Here is a 22,192-nt window from a genome sequence, read left to right as displayed (position 1 = left end):
CCTCAGCCTGTTCATCCCTTCTCCTGAACCCTCAGCCTGTTCATCCCTTCTCCTGAACCCTCAGCCTGTTCATCCCTTCTCCTGAACCATCATTCTGTTCATCCCTTCTCCTGAACCCTCAGCCTGTTCATCCCTTCTCCTGAACCCTCAGCCTGTTCATCTCTTCTCCTGAACCCTCAGCCTGTTCATCCCTTCTCCTGAACCCTCAGCCTGTTCATCCCTTCTCCTGAACCCTCAGCCTGTTCATCTCTTCTCCTGAACCCTCAGCCTGTTCATCTCTTCTCCTGAACCCTCAGCCTGTTCATCCCTTCTCCTGAACCCTCAGCCTGTTCATCTCTTCTCCTGAACCCTCAGCCTGTTCATCCCTTCTCCTGAACCATCATTCTGTTCATCCCTTCTCCTGAACCCTCAGCCTGTTCATCCCTTCTCCTGAACCCTCAGCCTGTTCATCCCTTCTCCTGAACCCTCAGCCTGTTCATCCCTTCTCCTGAACCCTCAGCCTGTTCATCCCTTCTCCTGAACCCTCAGCCTGTTCATCCCTTCTCCTGAACCCTCAGCCTGTTCATCCCTTCTCCTGAACCCTCCGCCAGTTCATCCCTTCTCCTGAACCCTCAGCCTGTTCATCCCTTCTCCTGAACCCTCAGCCTGTTCATCCCTTCTCCTGAACCCTCAGCCTGTTCATCCCTTCTCCTGAACCCTCAGCCTGTTCATCCCTTCTCCTGAACCCTCCGCCTGTTCATCCCTTCTCCTGAACCCTCAGCCTGTTCATCCCTTCTCCTGAACCCTCAGCCTGGTCATCCCTTCTCCTGAACCATCATTCTGTTCATCCCTTCTCCTGAACCCTCAGCCTGTTCATCTCTTCTCCTGAACCCTCAACCTGTTCATCCCTTCTCCTGAACCCTCAGCCTGTTCATCTCTTCTCCTGAACCCTCAGCCTGTTCATCCCTTCTCCTGAACTCTCAGCCTGGTCATCCCTTCTCCTGAACCCTCAGCCTGTTCATCTCTTCTCCTGAACCCTCAGCCTGTTCATCCCTTCTCCTGAACCATCATTCTGTTCATCCCTTCTCCTGAACCCTCAGCCTGTTCATCCCTTCTCCTGAACCATCAGCCTGTTCATCCCTTCTCCTGAACTCTCAGCCTGTTCATCCCTTCTCCTGAACCATCATTCTGTTCATCCCTTCTCCTGAACCCTCAGCCTGTTCATCCCTTCTCCTGAACCCTCAGCCTGTTCATCTCTTCTCCTGAACCCTCAGCCTGTTCATCCCTTCTCCTGAACCCTCAGCCTGTTCATCCCTTCTCCTGAACCCTCCGCCTGTTCATCCCTTCTCCTGAACCCTCAGCCTGTTCAAACCTTCTCCTGAACCCTCAGCCTGGTCATCCCTTCTCCTGAACCATCATTCTGTTCATCCCTTCTCCTGAACCCTCAGCCTGTTCATCCCTTCTCCTGAACCCTCAGCCTGTTCATCCCTTCTCCTGAACCATCAGCCTGTTCATCCCTTCTCCTGAACCCTCAGCCTTTTCATCCCTTCTCCTGAACCCTCAGCCTGTTCATCCCTTCTCCTGAACCCTCGGCCTGTTCATCCCTTCTCATGAACCCTCAGCCTGTTCATCCCTTCTCCTGAACCCTCAGCCTGTTCATCTCTTCTCCTGAACCCTCAACCTGTTCATCCCTTCTCCTGAACCCTCAGCCTGTTCATCTCTTCTCCTGAACCCTCAGCCTGTTCATCCCTTCTCCTGAACTCTCAGCCTGTTCATCTCTTCTCCTGAACCCTCAGCCTGTTCATCCCTTCTCCTGAACCCTCAGCCTGTTCATCCCTTCTCCTGAACCCTCAGCCTTTTCATCCCTTCTCCTGAACCCTCAGCCTGTTCATCCCTTCCCCTGAACCCTCAGCCTGTTCATCCCTTCTCCTGAACCCTCAGCCTGTTCATCCCTTCTCCTGAACCCTCAGCCTGTTCATCCCTTCTCCTGAACCATCATTCTGTTCATCCCTTCTCCTGAACCCTCAGCCTGTTCATCCCTTCTCCTGAACCCTCAGCCTGTTCATCTCTTCTCCTGAACCCTCAGCCTGTTCATCCCTTCTCCTGAACCCTCAGCCTGTTCATCCCTTCTCCTGAACCCTCAGCCTGTTCATCTCTTCTCCTGAACCCTCAGCCTGTTCATCTCTTCTCCTGAACCCTCAGCCTGTTCATCCCTTCTCCTGAACCCTCAGCCTGTTCATCTCTTCTCCTGAACCCTCAGCCTGTTCATCCCTTCTCCTGAACCCTCAGCCTGTTCATCCCTTCTCCTGAACCATCATTCTGTTCATCCCTTCTCCTGAACCCTCAGCCTGTTCATCCCTTCTCCTGAACCATCAGCCTGTTCATCCCTTCTCCTGAACCCTCAGCCTGTTCATCCCTTCTCCTGAACCATCATTCTGTTCATCCCTTCTCCTGAACCCTCGGCCTGTTCATCCCTTCTCCTGAACCCTCAGCCTGTTCATCTCTTCTCCTGAACCCTCAGCCTGTTCATCTCTTCTCCTGAACCCTCAGCCTGTTCATCCCTTCTCCTGAACCCTCAGCCTGTTCATCTCTTCTCCTGAACCCTCAACCTGTTCATCCCTTCTCCTGAACCCTCCGCCTGTTCATCCCTTCTCCTGAACCCTCAGCCTGTTCAAACCTTCTCCTGAACCCTCAGCCTGTTCATCTCTTCTCCTGAACCCTCAGCCTGTTCATCCCTTCTCCTGAACCCTCAGCCTGTTCATCCCTTCTCCTGAACCCTCCGCCTGTTCATCCCTTCTCCTGAACCCTCAGCCTGTTCAAACCTTCTCCTGAACCCTCAGCCTGGTCATCCCTTCTCCTGAACCATCATTCTGTTCATCCCTTCTCCTGAACCCTCAGCCTGTTCATCCCTTCTCCTGAACCCTCAGCCTGTTCATCCCTTCTCCTGAACCATCAGCCTGTTCATCCCTTCTCCTGAACCCTCAGCCTTTTCATCCCTTCTCCTGAACCCTCAGCCTGTTCATCCCTTCTCCTGAACCCTCGGCCTGTTCATCCCTTCTCATGAACCCTCAGCCTGTTCATCCCTTCTCCTGAACCCTCAGCCTGTTCATCTCTTCTCCTGAACCCTCAACCTGTTCATCCCTTCTCCTGAACCCTCAGCCTGTTCATCTCTTCTCCTGAACCCTCAGCCTGTTCATCCCTTCTCCTGAACTCTCAGCCTGTTCATCTCTTCTCCTGAACCTTCAGCCTGTTCATCCCTTCTCCTGAACCCTCAGCCTGTTCATCCCTTCTCCTGAACCCTCAGCCTTTTCATCCCTTCTCCTGAACCCTCAGCCTGTTCATCCCTTCCCCTGAACCCTCAGCCTGTTCATCCCTTCTCCTGAACCCTCAGCCTGTTCATCCCTTCTCCTGAACCCTCAGCCTGTTCATCCCTTCTCCTGAACCATCATTCTGTTCATCCCTTCTCCTGAACCCTCAGCCTGTTCATCCCTTCTCCTGAACCCTCAGCCTGTTCATCTCTTCTCCTGAACCCTCAGCCTGTTCATCCCTTCTCCTGAACCCTCAGCCTGTTCATCCCTTCTCCTGAACCCTCAGCCTGTTCATCTCTTCTCCTGAACCCTCAGCCTGTTCATCTCTTCTCCTGAACCCTCAGCCTGTTCATCCCTTCTCCTGAACCCTCAGCCTGTTCATCTCTTCTCCTGAACCCTCAGCCTGTTCATCCCTTCTCCTGAACCCTCAGCCTGTTCATCCCTTCTCCTGAACCATCATTCTGTTCATCCCTTCTCCTGAACCCTCAGCCTGTTCATCCCTTCTCCTGAACCTTCAGCCTGTTAATCCCTTCTCCTGAAACCTCAGACTGTTCATCCCTTCTCCTGAACCCTCAGCCTGTTCATCCCTTCTCCTGAACCCTCAGCCTGTTCATCCCTTCTCCTGAACCCTCAGCCTGTTCATCCCTTCTCCTGAACCCTCGGCCTGTTCATCCCTTCTCCTGAACCCTCAGCCTGGTCATCCCTTCTCCTGAACCCTCAGCCTGTTCATCCCTTCTCCTGAACCCTCAGCCTGTTCATCCCTTCTCCTGAACCATCATTCTGTTCATCCCTTCTCCTGAACCCTCAGCCTGTTCATCTCTTCTCCTGAACCCTCAGCCTGTTCATCCCTTCTCCTGAACCCTCAGCCTGTTCATCTCTTCTCCTGAACCCTCAACCTGTTCATCCCTTCTCCTGAACCCTCAGCCTGTTCATCTCTTCTCCTGAACCCTCAGTCTGTTCATCCCTTCTCCTGAACTCTCAGCCTGTTCATCTCTTCTCCTGAACCCTCAGCCTGTTCATCCCTTCTCCTGAACCATCAGCCTGTTCATCCCTTCTCCTGAACCCTCAGCCTTTTCATCCCTTCTCCTGAACAATCAGCCTGTTCATCCCTTCTCCTGAACCCTCAGCCTGTTCATCCCTTCTCCTGAACCCTCAGCCTGTTCATCCCTTCTCCTGAACCCTCGGCCTGTTCATCCCTTCTCCTGAACCCTCAGCCTGTTCATCCCTTCTCCTGAACCCTCAGCCTGTTCATCCCTTCTCCTGAACCTTCAGCCTGTTAATCCCTTCTCCTGAAACCTCAGACTGTTCATCCCTTCTCCTGAACCCTCAGCCTGTTCATCCCTTCTCCTGAACCCTCAGCCTGTTCATCCCTTCTCCTGAACCCTCAGCCTGTTCATCCCTTCTCCTGAACCCTCGGCCTGTTCATCCCTTCTCCTGAACCCTCAGCCTGGTCATCCCTTCTCCTGAACCCTCAGCCTGTTCATCCCTTCTCCTGAACCCTCAGCCTGTTCATCCCTTCTCCTGAACCCTCAGCCTGTTCATCCCTTCTCAGTGGTGCTTTAGCTGCACCAGAGCTAGCGCTCCTTCCGGGTTCTCTGGACAATTACGCACCAAATGCCCTGCTCTTCCACACCCAAAGAATGTCATTGATTCAGTAGAAGCGTAGAACATAATCAAACCTTCAACCTTAAAACTGAACGCTAAATTCAATTCGTCAGTATTCTTCTTGAAAATCATGTGCTCTTGTCTCCTATGAGACACGACATGTTTCAGCAAAGGAGATTTGCATCCAAAAATATCCTTCTCTAATGTAGAAACAAGTTGTCCCTGATGTCAGGACCCGGTGCGAGAAACAGTCACTAATAATCGTCAGAACCCAGAAGACGAGGCAGACACAGCAGTACTAGAGATGGTGGTTTAATTAAAGAACAAAATCTTCAGGCAAAGAAACTAAATCCACAATGTCCAAAAATAAAGCCAAGAGGCACAAAAATGGAAATCCTCCAAAATACAAAAGAAACTCCACAAAGTGGTAAGAAACAGCAGGGAAAAAACAAACCTCAAAACACTACTCAAAATATACACAAGAACTAAACCAGAGAACCTCTGGAAAATCCAATAAAAGAAATATCTGTAAAGAACAAGGCTTGGGCTGAGGCTGGGTGCTAACTTACAAACACTGAGCAAGGAACTGAGGAACACACAGGGTTTAAATACTAACAAGGGAATGACCTACAGGTGCAAACAATAATAGAGCAAGAAAAACAAAAGGTACAAAAAAGGTGCAATGGGGACATCTAGTGACCAAAACCCGAACAGTTGATGGTACTTTGGTACTTTAGAAAGTAGAACTTTCTACTCCAGATTCATAGCAGGAAATACCAATGTCTGTGTCTCCTGTAACACAACACCACTCTCAACTATCCATAAGAGGAAATACCGACGTCTGTGTCTACTGTAACACAACACCACTCTCAACTATCCATAAGAGGAAATACCAATGTCTGTGTCTACTGTAACACAACACCACTCTCTACTATCCATAAGAGGGAATACCAATGTCTGTGTCTACTGTAACACCACTCTCTACTATCCATAAGAGGAAATACCAATGTCTGTGTCTCCTGTAACACAACACCACTCTCAACTATCCATAAGAGGGAATACCGACGTCTGTGTCTACTGTAACACAACACCACTCTCAACTATCCATAAGAGGGAATACCAATGTCTGTGTCTACTGTAACACCACTCTCAACTATCCATAAGAGGGAATACCGACGTCTGTGTCTACTGTAACACAACACCACTCTCAACTATCCATAAGAGGAAATACCGACGTCTGTGTCTACTGTAACACAACACCACTCTCTACTATCGTATTTGTCACGTCCTGACCATAGTGCTTATGTGTTTTGCTTGTTTTAGTGTTGGTCAGGACATGAGCTGGGTGGGCATTCTATGTTGTGTGTCTAGTTTGTCTGTTTCTGTGTTCAGCCTAATATGGTTCTCAATCAGAGGCAGCTGTCAATCGTTGTCCCTGATTGAGAATCATATATAGGTGGCTTGTTTTGTGTTGGGATTTTGTGGGTGGTTGTTTTCTGTGTCAGTGTTTGTGCCACACGGGACTGTGACGGTCAGTTTGTGTTGTTATTTTGTAATTGTATATTGTTTTCGTGTATATTAAATCATGGAAACTTACCACGCTGTACATTGGTCCTCCGATCCTTCTCGCCTCTCCTCGTCTGAGGAGGAGGACGAAATACACGGCCGTTACAGTATTCACCTTTTCAATGCAAATATTACTACAGCGCTATTCATCCTTGAGGCTGATTTCATACCCAATGACAGCGCCCACTGCTGAGCTACGTTCTTCCACGGAACACCCTGCCTCAGCGGGAATCTTCACCCCATGCCGCTGAATACGTTTTTCAAACTCCAAACCTCCACGAGTGGCCATGACAACCAGCCCCTCCCACTGGTTGCGCCCTCGAGAGAGAACCAACCTCAACGATCCCACCACCCCTATACGTGATAGTGAGACAATATAACCTAAAAAAACTCAACAACTCTCTCTCTCTCTCTCTCTCTCTCTCTCTCTCTCTCTCTCTCTCTCTCTCTCTCTCTCTCTCTCTCTCTCTCTCTCTCTCTCTCTCTCTCTCTCTCTCACACACACACACACTCCTGCTTCCGACTCACTCTCTGCATGCACTCCAATGAGAAGAGAGATAGAGAGAGAGATGGGGAGGAGAGAAGGATAGTGATTGAGATTGTGAGAGAGCGATTGTTTGAGATAGAGAGAGAGATAAATGGTGATCGTGAGAGTGAAAGAGTGGGTGCGACAGAAAGCGAGAGAGAGAGAAGGAAAGAGAGTTAAGCGAAACAGGGAGAGAGAGAGGGGCAGAGAGTGTGAGAACAAGAGAAACACATTGTAAGGTTTGTCCAGGTGCTCAGCTCAGTGGTTCCTTACCTGGATCCGTCTGGCAGCTTTCTATCGAAGGAGGTGGATCGTGGGATAGCAGTCTGTCCCTGCTGGAGGACCTGCTGTCCCATCCTGTCTCTGCCTGCCCGGTCGGGGTGTCTCTGGGTGGGGGAGCACCGGGCAGGGGGGTTGGTGTTGGGATTGGACGGCTGACCTGCTGACGTGGGCACCCTGTGCCAGGTGGTGTTTCGTCTAAACGGGGTCTTGTACTCACATGGCGTCCCCTCACTGTCCAACTTGTACTCTACCATGGGGATACGGTACAGCTCAGAACAGCCCCTAGAGAGAGAGAGACATAGAGATAAAGATAGAGAGACATAGAGACATAGAGATAAAGATAGAGAGACATAGAGATAAAGATAGAGAGAGAGAGAGAGAGATAGAGACATAGAGATAAAGATAGAGAGAGATAGAGAGAGAGACATAGAAATAAATATATATAGAGAGAGAGAGAGAGACATAGAGATAAAGATAGAGAGAGAGAGAGAGAGAGACATAGAGATAAAGATAGAGAGAGATAGAGAGAGAGAGAGAGAGAGACATATAGATAGACAGAGAGATACAGAGAGATAGAGAAAGAGAGAGAGAGAGAGAAAGAGAGGAAGAATATCAATTAAAGGTCAAACAGAAATTTGAGGGAGGGAGGGAGGGAGGGAGGGAGGGAGGGAGGGAGGGAGGGAGAAGCCCAGAGGTTAGAAAAGTAGTCAAAGGAAAAAACGACAACACAACAGCTGTTTCATGTCTGTATTATTTATATTTGGCGTCTCACTAGACAGAGATCATCATAAAGAGGTCAAGGATATCTTCATCACTGGGAGAGGATACATTTCCCCTCTGTTCTATTACAGCTAACTACTCTGGAGATCACTGGGAGAGGAGACATTTCCCCTCTGTTCTATTACAGCTAACTACTCTGGAGATCACTGGGAGAGGAGACATTTCCCCTCTGTTCTATTACAGCTAACTACTCTAGAGATCACTGGGAGAGGAGACATTTCCCCTCTGTTCTATTACAGCTAACTACTCTGGAGATCACTGGGAGAGGAGACATTTCCCCTCTGTTCTATTACAGCTAACTACTCTGGAGATCACTGGGAGAGGAGACATTTCCCCTCTGTTCTATTACAGCTAACTACTCTAGAGATCACTGGGAGAGGAGACATTTCCCCTCTGTTCTATTACAGCTAACTACTCTGGAGATCACTGGGAGAGGAGACATTTCCCCTCTGTTCTATTACAGCTAACTACTCTGGAGATCACTGGGAGAGGAGACATTTCCCCTCTGTTCTATTACAGCTAACTACTCTGGAGATCACTGGGAGAGGAGACATTTCCCCTCTGTTCTATTACAGCTAACTATTCTGGAGATCACTGGGAGAGGAGACATTTCCCCTCTGTTCTATTACAGCTAACTACTCTAGAGATCACTGGGAGAGGAGACATTTCCCCTATGTTCTATTACAGCTAACTACTCTGGAGATCACTGGGAGAGGAGACATTTCCCCTCTGTTCTATTACAGCTAACTACTCTGGAGATCACTGGTAGAGGAGACATTTCCCCTCTGTTCTATTACAGCTAACTACTCTGGAGATCACTGGGAGAGGAGACATTTCCCCTCTGTTCTATTACAGCTAACTACTCTGGAGATCACTGGGAGAGGAGACATTTCCCCTCTGTTCTATTACAGCTAACTACTCTGGAGATCACTGGGAGAGGAGACATTTCCCCTCTGTTCTATTACAGCTAACTACTCTGGAGATCACTGGGAGAGGAGACATTTCCCCTCTGTTCTATTACAGCTAACTACTCTGGAGATCACTGGGAGAGGAGACATTTCCCCTCTGTTCTATTACAGCTAACTACTCTGGAGATCACTGGGAGAGGAGACATTTCCCCTCTGTTCTATTACAGCTAACTACTCTGGAGATCACTGGGAGAGGAGACATTTCCCCTCTGTTCTATTACAGCTAACTACTCTAGAGATCACTGGGAGAGGAGACATTTCCCCTCTGTTCTATTACAGCTAACTACTCTGGAGATCACTGGGAGAGGAGACATTTCCCCTCTGTTCTATTACAGCTAACTACTCTAGAGATCACTGGGAGAGGAGACATTTCCCCTCTGTTCTATTACAGCTAACTACTCTGGAGATCACTGGGAGAGGAGACATTTCCCCTCTGTTCTATTACAGCTAACTACTCTAGAGATCACTGGTAGAGGAGACATTTCCCCTCTGTTCTATTACAGCTAACTACTCTGGAGATCACTGGGTAGTGTGTATATAACTGGTAGTGTTTATATAACTCAGCAGACAAACACGGGCTGTGTCCCGGCGTCCCTAAGCAGACAAACACGGGCGGTGTCCCGGCGTCCCTAAGCAGACAAAGTCGGGCGGTGTCCCGGAGTCCCTAAGCAGACAAAGACGGGCGGTGTCCCGGAGTCCCTAAGCAGACAAACACGGGCGGTGTCCCGGTGTCCCTAAGCAGACAAACACGGGCGGTGTCCCGGCCTCCCTAAGCAGACAAACACGGGCTGTGTCCCGGCGTCCCTAAGCAGACAAACACGGGCGGTGTCCCGGCGTCCCTAAGCAGACAAAGACGGGCGGTGTCCCGGAGTCCCTAAGCAGACAAACACGGGCGGTGTCCCGGTGTCCCTAAGCAGACAAACACGGGCGGTGTCCCGGCGTCCCTAAGCAGACAAAGACGGGCGGTGTCCCGGAGTCCCTAAGCAGACAAACACGGGCGGTGTCCCGGTGTCCCTAAGCAGACAAACACGGGCGGTGTCCCGGCCTCCCTAAGCAGACAAACACGGGCGGTGTCCCGGTGTCCCTAAGCAGACAAACACAGGCGGTGTCCCGGTGTCCCTAAGCAGACAAACACGGGCGGTGTCCCGGCCTCCCTAAGCAGACAAACACGGGCGGTGTCCCGGCGTCCCTAAGCAGACAAACACGGGCGGTGTCCCGGTGTCCCTAAGCAGACAAACACGGGCGGTGTCCCGGCGTCCCTAAGCAGACAAACACGGGCGGTGTCCCAGCGTCCCTAAGCAGACAAACACGGGCGCTGTCCCGGTGTCCCTAACCAGACAAACACGGGCGGTGTCCCGGCGTCCCTAAGCAGACAAACACGGGCGGTGTCCCGGCGTCCCTAAGCAGACAAACACGGGCGGTGTCCCGGCCTCCCTAAGCAGACAAACACGGGCGGTGTCCCGGCGTCCCTAAGCAGACAAACACGGGCGGTGTCCCGGCGTCCCTAAGCAGACAAACACGGGCGGTGTCCCGGTTTCCCTAAGCAGACAAACACGGGCGGTGTCCCGGCGTCCCTAAGCAGACAAACACGGGCGGTGTCCCAGCGTCCCTAAGCAGACAAACACGGGCGGTGTCCCGGTGTCCCTAACCAGACAAACACGGGCGGTGTCCCGGCGTCCCTAAGCAGACAAACACGGGCGGTGTCCCGGCGTCCCTAAGCAGACAAACACGGGCGGTGTCCCGGCCTCCCTAAGCAGACAAACACGGGCGGTGTCCCGGTGTCCCTAAGCAGACAAACACGGGCGGTGTCCCGGTTTCCCTAAGCAGACAAACACGGGCGGTGTCCCGGTGTCCCTAAGCAGACAAACACGGGCGGTGTCCCGGCATCCCTAAGCAGACAAACACGGGCGGTGTCCCGGTGTCCCTAAGCAGACAAACACGGGCGGTGTCCCGGTTTCCCTAAGCAGACAAACACGGGCGGTGTCCCGGTGTCCCTAAGCAGACAAACACGGGCGGTGTCCCGGCATCCCTAAGCAGACAAACACGGGCGGTGTCCCGGCGTCCCTAAGCAGACAAACACGGGCGGTGTCCCGGTGTCCCTAAGCAGACAAACACGGGCGGTGTCCCGGCGTCCCTAAGGAGACAAACACTCCCAGCCTAATATCTGGAATGAGGGAGGAGATTAAAAACTAAAATAAAAGTGATCTGCATTGTGGCGCTGTCTGTAAGACGGTGAACGGGACCTTGAGACATTTATCAAGAGGCTCCTGTGTTATTATTAGTGAGGAACACTGACTATAGCCATGTCTGTCTCCTTCTGTCTCCTATAACACAGATGGATCTCTCCTTCTGTCTCCTATAACACAGATGGACCTCTCCTTCTGTCTCCTATAACACAACACAGATGGACCTCTCCTTCTGTCTCCTATAACACAGATGGACCTCTCCTTCTGTCTCCTATAACACAGATGGACCTCTCCTTCTGTCTCCTACAACACAACACAGATGGACCTCTCCTTCTGTCTCCTACAACACAGATGGATCTCTCCTTCTGTCTCCTACAACACAACACAGATGGACCTCTCCTTCTGTCTCCTATAACACAGATGGACCTCTCCTTCTGTCTCCTACAACACAACACAGATGGATCTCTCCTTCTGTCTCCTATAACACAGATGGATCTCTCCTTCTGTCTCCTATAACACAGATGGACCTCTCCTTCTGTCTCCTACAACACAGATGGACCTCTCCTTCTGTCTCCTATAACACAGATGGACCTCTCCTTCTGTCTCCTATAACACAGATGGATCTCTCCTTCTGTCTCCTATAACACAGATGGACCTCTCCTTCTGTCTCCTATAACACAGATGGACCTCTCCTTCTGTCTCCTACAACACAGATGGACCTCTCCTTCTGTCTCCTACAACACAGATGGACCTCTCCTTCTGTCTCCTATAACACAGATGGATCTCTCCTTCTGTCTCCTACAACACAGATGGACCTCTCCTTCTGTCTCCTATAACACAGATGGATCTCTCCTTCTGTCTCCTATAACAAAGATGGACCTCTCCTTCTGTCTCCTATAACACAGATGGACCTCTCCTTCTGTCTCCTACAACACAGATGGACCTCTCCTTCTGTCTCCTATAACACAGATGGATCTCTCCTTCTGTCTCCTACAACACAGATGGACCTCTCCTTCTGTTTCCTATAACACAACACAGATATATTATGCCATTGTGCTTTCTGTTGCAGCATGGACAGTACCCTCAGACTCAGACTGTTCTGCATTGGGGGAGGAGAGGGTAGAGTATAAGGGGTCAGCAGAGGTCAATGTTAAGGGTTAGGGATGTAAGGTTAGGGGTCAGGGGTTAAAGGTTACCTGCGTGGTGCTCCATCGTCATGAGGCTGGATGATGACCACCTTGACGGTGGTGGAGGTCCTCAGCAGGTCGATCATCTGTTCGTGGGTCAGCGTTGCTACGGCAACCTTACAGATCTCCACCAATCGGCTACCCTGGCGAAGACCCGCCTTCCAAGCGAACCCGAAGGCCTCGACGTCGGCCACGATGCCCTCGAAGTTGACGTGGAAACCCAGCTGGCACAGAGCGTTCCGACGCAGTGTCATCTCAGATGTCTCACAACCACGGGTCACTATCTGGAGAGAAGAAGAGACAGAGTCACTCCCCTGACTGGTCCTGTTGCAGGACCATTGTTCATCTCTGGATCAAAGGAAGAATGTAAGAGAACCACCTTGTAATTAATGGTAACAGTGGGTGAGAGAGAGAAAGACACTAACACACTGAATAAAGAGTTGAAACATAGACCATCTCTCTTCCTGGGGTGCTGTAGCAGGTACACTAAACAACGCAGACACTTTTAACGACAAATTCAGACGGACGTAAATAGCAGGTGCAACAGATATAGCCTCAGAGATGGAGAGAGAGGAGCACATTAGAGGTTATAGATATAGAGATGGAGAGAGAGGAGCACATTACAGAGCTAACAGACATAGAGATGGAGAGAGAGGAGCACATTACAGAAGTTATAGATATAGAGATGGAGAGAGAGGAGCACATTACAGAGCTAACAGACATAGAGATGGAGAGAGGAGCACATTACAGAGCTAACAGACATAGAGATGGAGAGAGAGGAGCACATTACAGAGGTTATAGACATAGAGATGGAGAGAGAGGAGCACATTACAGAGGTTATAGATATAGAGATGGAGAGAGAGGAGCACATTACAGAGCTAACAGATATAGAGATGGAGAGAGAGGAGCACATTACAGAGGTTATAGATATAGAGATGGAGAGAGAGGAGCACATTACAGAGTTAACAGATATAGAGATGGAGAGAGAGGAGCACATTACAGAGGTTATAGATATAGAGATGGAGAGAGAGGAGCACATTACAGAGCTAACAGATATAGAGATGGAGAGAGAGGAGCACATTACAGAGCTAACAGACATAGAGATGGAGAGAGAGGAGCACATTACAGAGCTAACATATATAGAGATGGAGAGAGAGGAGCACATTACAGAGCTAACAGACATAGAGATGGAGAGAGAGGAGCACATTACAGAGCTAACAGACATAGAGATGGAGAGAGAGGAGCACATTACAGAGCTAACAGACATAGAGATGGAGAGAGAGGAGCACATTACAGGGGTTATAGATATAGAGATGGAGAGAGAGGAGCACATTACAGAGTTAACAGATATAGAGATGGAGAGAGAGGAGCACATTACAGAGCTAACAGACAGAGATGGAGAGAGAGGAGCACATTACAGAGCTAACAGACATAGAGATGGAGAGAGAGGAGCACATTACAGAGGTTATAGATATAGAGATGGAAAGAGAGGAGCACATTACAGAGGTTATAGATATAGAGATGGAGAGAGAGGAGCACATTACAAAGCTAACAGATATAGAGATGGAGAGAGAGGAGCACATTACAGAGCTAACAGATATAGAGATGGAGAGAGAGGAGCACATTACAGAGTTAACAGATATAGAGATGGAGAGAGAGGAGCACATTACAGAGCTAACAGATATAGAGATGGAGAGAGAGGAGCACATTACAAAGCTAACAGACATAGAGATGGAGAGAGAGGAGCACATTACAGAAGTTATAGATATAGAGATGGAGAGAGAGGAGCACATTACAGAAGTTATAGATATAGAGATGGAGAGAGAGGAGCACATTACAAAGCTAACAGACATAGAGATGGAGAGAGAGGAGCACATTACAGAGCTAACAGATATAGAGATGGAGAGAGAGGAGCACATTACAGAGCTAACAGACATAGAGATGGAGAGAGAGGAGCACATTACAGAGGTTATAGATATAGAGATGGAGAGAGAGGAGCACATTACAGAGCTAACAGATATAGAGATGGAGAGAGAGGAGCACATTACAGAGGTTATAGATATAGAGATGGAGAGAGAGGAGCACATTACAGAGCTAACAGATATAGAGATGGAGAGAGAGGAGCACATTACAGAGGTTATAGATATAGAGATGGAGAGAGAGGAGCACATTACAGAGGTTATAGATATAGAGATGGAGAGAGAGGATCACATTACAGAGCTAACAGATATAGAGATGGAGAGAGAGGAGCACATTACAGAGCTAACAGATATAGAGATGGAGAGAGAGGATCACATTACAGAGCTAACAGATATAGAGATGGAGAGAGAGGAGCACATTACAGAGCTAACAGATATAGAGATGGAGAGAGAAGAGCACATTACAGAAGTTATAGATATAGAGATGGAGAGAGAGGAGCACATTACAGAGGTTATAGATATAGAGATGGAGAGAGAAGAGCACATTACAGAAGTTATAGATATAGAGATGGAGAGAGAGGAGCACATTACAGAGCTAACAGATATAGAGATGGAGAGAGAGGAGCACATTACAGAGCTAACAGATATAGAGATGGAGAGAGAAGAGCACATTACAGAAGTTATAGATATAGAGATGGAGAGAGAGGAGCACATTACAGAGCTAACAGATATAGAGATGGAGAGAGAGGAGCACATTACAGAACTAACAGATATAGAGATGGAGAGAGAGGAGCACATTACAGAGCTAACAGATATAGAGATGGAGAGAGAGGAGCACATTACAGAGCTAACAGATATAGAGATGGAGAGAGAGGAGCACATTACAGAGCTAACAGATATAGAGATGGAGAGAGAGGAGCACATTACAGAGCTAACAGATATAGACATGGAGAGAGAGGAGCACATTACAGAGCTAACAGATATAGAGATGGAGAGAGAGGAGCACATTACAGAGCTAACAGATATAGAGATGGAGAGAGAGGAGCACATTACAGAGCTAACAGATATAGAGATGGAGAGAGAGGAGCACATTACAGAGCTAACAGATATAAAGATGGAGAGAGAGGAGCACATTACAGAGCTAACAGATATAGAGATGGAGAGAGAGGAGCACATTACAGAGCTAACAGATATAGAGATGGAGAGAGAGGAGCACATTACAGAGCTAACAGATATAGAGATGGAGAGAGAGGAGCACATTACAGAGCTAACAGATATAGAGATGGAGAGAGAGGAGCACATTACAGAGCTAACAGATATAGAGATGGAGAGAGAGGAGCACATTACAGAGCTAACAGATATAGAGATGGAGAGAGAGGAGCACATTACAGAGCTAACAGATATAGAGATGGAGAGAGAGGAGCACATTACAGAGCTAACAGATATAGAGATGGAGAGAGAGGAGCACATTACAGAGCTAACAGATATAGAGATGGAGAGAGAGGAGCACATTACAGAGCTAACAGATATAGAGATGGAGAGAGAGGAGCACATTACAGACCTAACAGATATAGAGATGGAGAGAGAGGAGCACATTACAGAGCTAACAGATATAGAGATGGAGAGAGAGGAGCACATTACAGAGCTAACAGATATAGAGATGGAGAGAGAGGAGCACATTACAGAGCTAACAGATATAGAGATGGAGAGAGAGGAGCACATTACAGACCTAACAGATATAGAGATGGAGAGAGAGGAGCACATTACAGAGCTAACAGATATAGAGATGGAGAGAGAGGAGCACATTACAGAGCTAACAGATATAGAGATGGAGAGAGAGGAGCACATTACAGAGCTAACAGATATAGAGATGGAGAGAGAGGAGCACATTACAGACCTAACAGATATAGAGATGGAGAGAGAGGAGCACATTACAGAGCTAACAGATATAGAGATGGAGAGAGAGGAGCACATTACAGACCTAACAGATATAGAGATGGAGAGAGAGGAGCACATTACAGAGCTAACAGATATAGAGATGGAGAGAGAGGAGCACATTACAGAGCTAACAGATATAGAGATGGAGAGAGAGGAGCACATTACAGAGCTAACAGATATAGAGATGGAGAGAGAGGAGCACATTACAGACCTAACAGATATAGAGATGGAGAGAGAGGAGCACATTACAGACCTAACATATATAGAGATGGAGAGAGAGGAGCACATTACAGACCTAACAGATATAGAGATGGAGAGAGAGGAGCACATTACAGAGCTAACAGATATAGAGATGGAGAGAGAGGAGCACATTACAGAGCTAACAGATATAGAGATGGAGAGAGAGGAGCACATTACAGAGCTAACAGATATAGAGATGGAGAGAGAGGAGCACATTACAGAGCTAACAGATATAGAGATGGAGAGAGAGGAGCACATTACAGAGCTAACAGATATAGAGATGGAGAGAGAGGAGCACATTACAGAGCTAACAGATATAGAGATGGAGAGAGAGGAGCACATTACAGAGCTAACAGATATAGAGATGGAGAGAGAGGAGCACATTACAGACCTAACAGATATAGAGATGGAGAGAGAGGAGCACATTACAGAGCTAACAGATATAGAGATGGAGAGAGAGGAGCACATTACAGAGCTAACAGATATAGAGATGGAGAGAGAGGAGCACATTACAGAGCTAACAGATATAGAGATGGAGAGAGAGGAGCACATTACAGACCTAACAGATATAGAGATGGAGAGAGAGGAGCACATTACAGAGCTAACAGATATAGAGATGGAGAGAGAGGAGCACATTACAGAGCTAACAGATATAGAGATGGAGAGAGAGGAGCACATTACAGAGCTAACAGATATAGAGATGGAGAGAGAGGAGCACATTACAGAGCTAACAGATATAGAGATGGAGAGAGAGGAGCACATTACAGACCTAACAGATATAGAGATGGAGAGAGAGGAGCACATTACAGACCTAACAGATATAGAGATGGAGAGAGAGGAGCACATTACAGACCTAACAGATATAGAGATGGAGAGAGAGGAGCACATTACAGAGCTAACAGATATAGAGATGGAGAGAGAGGAGCACATTACAGAGCTAACAGATATAGAGATGGAGAGAGAGGAGCACATTACAGAGCTAACAGATATAGAGATGGAGAGAGAGAGAGAGGAGCACATTACAGAGCTAACAGATATAGAGATGGAGAGAGAGGAGCACATTACAGACCTAACAGATATAGAGATGGAGAGAGAGGAGCACATTACAGAGCTAACAGATATAGAGATGGAGAGAGAGGAGCACATTACAGACCTAACAGATATAGAGATGGAGAGAGAGGAGCACATTACAGAGCTAACAGATATAGAAATGGAGAGAGAGGAGCACATTACAGACCTAACAGATATAGAGATGGAGAGAGAGGAGCACATTACAGACCTAACAGATATAGAGATGGAGAGAGAGGAGCACATTACAGAGCTAACAGATATAGAGATGGAGAGAGAGGAGCACATTACAGAGCTAACAGATATAGAGATGGAGAGAGAGGAGCACATTACAGAGCTAACAGATATAAAGATGGAGAGAGAGGAGCACATTACAGAGCTAACAGATATAGAGATGGAGAGAGAGGAGCACATTACAGAGCTAACAGATATAGAGATGGAGAGAGAGGAGCACATTACAGACCTAACAGATATAGAGATGGAGAGAGAGGAGCACATTACAGAGCTAACAGATATAGAGATGGAGAGAGAGGAGCACATTACAGAGCTAACAGATATAGAGATGGAGAGAGAGGAGCACATTACAGAGCTAACAGATATAGAGATGGAGAGAGAGGAGCACATTACAGAAGTTATAGATATAGAGATGGAGAGAGAGGAGCACATTACAGAGCTAACAGATATAGAGATGGAGAGAGAGGAGCACATTACAGAGCTAACAGATATAGAGATGGAGAGAGAGGAGCACATTACAGAGCTAACAGATATAGAGATGGAGAGAGAGGAGCACATTACAGAGCTAACAGATATAGAGATGGAGAGAGAGGAGCACATTACAGAGCTAACAGATATAGAGATGGAGAGAGAGGGGCACATTACAGAGCTAACAGATATAGAGATGGAGAGAGAGGAGCACATTACAGAGCTAACAGATATAGAGATGGAGAGAGAGGAGCACATTACAGAGCTAACAGATATAGAGATGGAGAGAGAGGAGCACATTACAGAGCTAACAGATATAGAGATGGAGAGAGAGGAGCACATTACAGAGCTAACAGATATAGAGATGGAGAGAGAGGAGCACATTACAGACCTAACAGATATAGAGATGGAGAGAGAGGAGCACATTACAGAGCTAACAGATATAGAGATGGAGAGAGAGGAGCACATTACAGACCTAACAGATATAGAGATGGAGAGAGAGGAGCACATTACAGAGCTAACAGATATAGAGATGGAGAGAGAGGAGCACATTACAGAGCTAACAGATATAGAGATGGAGAGAGAGGAGCACATTACAGAGCTAACAGATATAGAGATGGAGAGAGAGGAGCACATTACAGACCTAACAGATATAGAGATGGAGAGAGAGGAGCACATTACAGACCTAACAGATATAGAGATGGAGAGAGAGGAGCACATTACAGAGCTAACAGATATAGAGATGGAGAGAGAGGAGCACATTACAGAGCTAACAGATATAGAGATGGAGAGAGAGGAGCACATTACAGAGCTAACAGATATAGAGATGGAGAGAGAGGAGCACAATACAGAGCTAACAGATATAGAGATGGAGAGAGAGGAGCACATTACAGACCTAACAGATATAGAGATGGAGAGAGAGGAGCACATTACAGAGCTAACAGATATAGAGATGGAGAGAGAGGAGCACATTACAGACCTAACAGATATAGAGATGGAGAGAGAGGAGCACATTACAGAGCTAACAGATATAGAGATGGAGAGAGAGGAGCACATTACAGAGCTAACAGATATAGAGATGGAGAGAGAGGAGCACATTACAGAGCTAACAGATATAGAGATGGAGAGAGAGGAGCACATTACAGAGCTAACAGATATAGAGATGGAGAGAGAGGAGCACATTACAGAGCTAACAGATATAGAGATGGAGAGAGAGGAGCACATTACAGAGCTAACAGATATAAAGATGGAGAGAGAGGAGCACATTACAGAGCTAACAGATATAGAGATGGAGAGAGAGGAGCACATTACAGACCTAACAGATATAGAGATGGAGAGAGAGGAGCACATTACAGAGCTAACAGATATAGAGATGGAGAGAGAGGAGCACATTACAGAGCTAACAGATATAGAGATGGAGAGAGAGGAGCACATTACAGACCTAACAGATATAGAGATGGAGAGAGAGGAGCACATTACAGAGCTAACAGATATAGAGATGGAGAGAGAGGAGCACATTACAGAGCTAACAGATATAGAGATGGAGAGAGAGGAGCACATTACAGAGCTAACAGATATAGAGATGGAGAGAGAGGAGCACATTACAGAAGTTATAGATATAGAGATGGAGAGAGAGGAGCACATTACAGAGCTAACAGATATAGAGATGGAGAGAGAGGAGCACATTACAGAGCTAACAGATATAGAGATGGAGAGAGAGGAGCACATTACAGAGGTTATAGATATAGAGATGGAGAGAGAGGAGCACATTACAGAGCTAACAGATATATAGATGGAGAGAGAGGAGCACATTACAGAGCTAACAGATATAGAGATGGAGAGAGAGGAGCACATTACAGAGCTAACAGATATAGAGATGGAGAGAGAGGAGCACATTACAGAGCTAACAGATATAGAGATGGAGAGAGAGGAGCACATTACAGAGCTAACAGATATAGAGATGGAGAGAGAGGAGCACATTACAGAGCTAACAGATATAGAGATGGAGAGAGAGGAGCACATTACAGAGCTAACAGATATAGAGATGGAGAGAGAGGAGCACATTACAGAGCTAACAGATACAGAGATGGAGAGAGAGGAGCACATTACAGACCTAACAGATATAGAGATGGAGAGAGAGGAGCACATTACAGAGCTAACAGATATAGAGATGGAGAGAGAGGAGCACATTACAGACCTAACAGATATAGAGATGGAGAGAGAGGAGCACATTACAGAGCTAACAGATATAGAGATGGAGAGAGAGGAGCACATTACAGAGCTAACAGATATAGAGATGGAGAGAGAGGAGCACATTACAGAGCTAACAGATATAGAGATGGAGAGAGAGGAGCACATTGCAGACCTAACAGATATAGAGATGGAGAGAGAGGAGCACATTACAGACCTAACAGATATAGAGATGGAGAGAGAGGAGCACATTACAGAGCTAACAGATATAGAGATGGAGAGAGATGAGCACATTACAGAGCTAACAGATATAGAGATGGAGAGAGAGGAGCACATTACAGAGCTAACAGATATAGAGATGGAGAGAGAGGAGCACAATACAGAGCTAACAGATATAGAGATGGAGAGAGAGGAGCACATTACAGACCTAACAGATATAGAGATGGAGAGAGAGGAGCACATTACAGAGCTAACAGATATAGAGATGGAGAGAGAGGAGCACATTACAGACCTAACAGATATAGAGATGGAGAGAGAGGAGCACATTACAGAGCTAACAGATATAGAGATGGAGAGAGAGGAGCACATTACAGAGCTAACAGATATAGAGATGGAGAGAGAGGAGCACATTACAGAGCTAACAGATATAGAGATGGAGAGAGAGGAGCACATTACAGAGCTAACAGATATAGAGATGGAGAGAGAGGAGCACATTACAGAGCTAACAGATATAGAGATGGAGAGAGAGGAGCACATTACAGAGCTAACAGATATAAAGATGGAGAGAGAGGAGCACATTACAGAGCTAACAGATATAGAGATGGAGAGAGAGGAGCACATTACAGAGCTAACAGATATAGAGATGGAGAGAGAGGAGCACATTACAGACCTAACAGATATAGAGATGGAGAGAGAGGAGCACATTACAGACCTAACAGATATAGAGATGGAGAGAGAGGAGCACATTACAGAGCTAACAGATATAGAGATGGAGAGAGAGGAGCACATTACAGAGCTAACAGATATAGAGATGGAGAGAGAGGAGCACATTACAGAAGTTATAGATATAGAGATGGAGAGAGAGGAGCACATTACAGAGCTAACAGATATAGAGATGGAGAGAGAGGAGCACATTACAGAGCTAACAGATATAGAGATGGAGAGAGAGGAGCACATTACAGAGGTTATAGATATAGAGATGGAGAGAGAGGAGCACATTACAGAGCTAACAGATATAGAGATGGAGAGAGAGGAGCACATTACAGAGCTAACAGATATAGAGATGGAGAGAGAGGAGCACATTACAGAGCTAACAGATATAGAGATGGAGAGAGTTGAGCACATTACAGAGCTAACAGATATAGAGATGGAGAGAGAGGAGCACATTACAGAGCTAACAGATATAGAGATGGAGAGAGTTGAGCACATTACAGAGCTAACAGATATAGAGATGGAGAGAGAGGAGCACATTACAGAGCTAACAGATATAGAGATGGAGAGAGAGGAGCACATTACAGAGCTAACAGATATAGAGATGGAGAGAGTTGAGCACATTACAGAGCTAACAGATATAGAGATGGAGAGAGAGGAGCACATTACAGAGCTAACAGATATAGAGATGGAGAGAGAGGAGCACATTACAGAGCTAACAGATATAAAGATGGAGAGAGAGGAGCACATTACAGAGCTAACAGATATAGAGATGGAGAGAGAGGAGCACATTACAGAGCTAACACATATAGAGATGG

The 22,192-nt window shown here is 47.3% G+C and overlaps 1 protein-coding gene across 4 annotated transcripts in view; it reads right to left on the bottom strand.

Annotated features, from left to right (window-relative positions):
* sipa1l2 (signal induced proliferation associated 1 like 2) overlaps nucleotides 1-22,192 on the bottom strand; it is a 467,180-nt gene that overhangs the window by 109,192 nt on the left and 335,796 nt on the right. For all 4 annotated transcript variants that reach the window (XM_071391253.1, XM_071391254.1, XM_071391255.1 and 1 more), the window contains exons 12-13: nucleotides 12,397-12,671; nucleotides 7,258-7,548 (exon numbers count right to left, since the gene is read on the bottom strand). In XM_071391253.1, the coding sequence (XP_071247354.1) occupies nucleotides 7,258-7,548; nucleotides 12,397-12,671 (566 nt within the window). The remainder of the gene's footprint in view (nucleotides 1-7,257; nucleotides 7,549-12,396; nucleotides 12,672-22,192) is intronic.

This window comes from Salvelinus alpinus, chromosome 3 (assembly GCF_045679555.1).
Source record: "Salvelinus alpinus chromosome 3, SLU_Salpinus.1, whole genome shotgun sequence".
NCBI lineage: Eukaryota > Metazoa > Chordata > Actinopteri > Salmoniformes > Salmonidae > Salvelinus > Salvelinus alpinus.
Note: the sequence above shows the minus strand (reverse complement) of the source record. Positions and strands in the feature narration are given on the sequence as shown.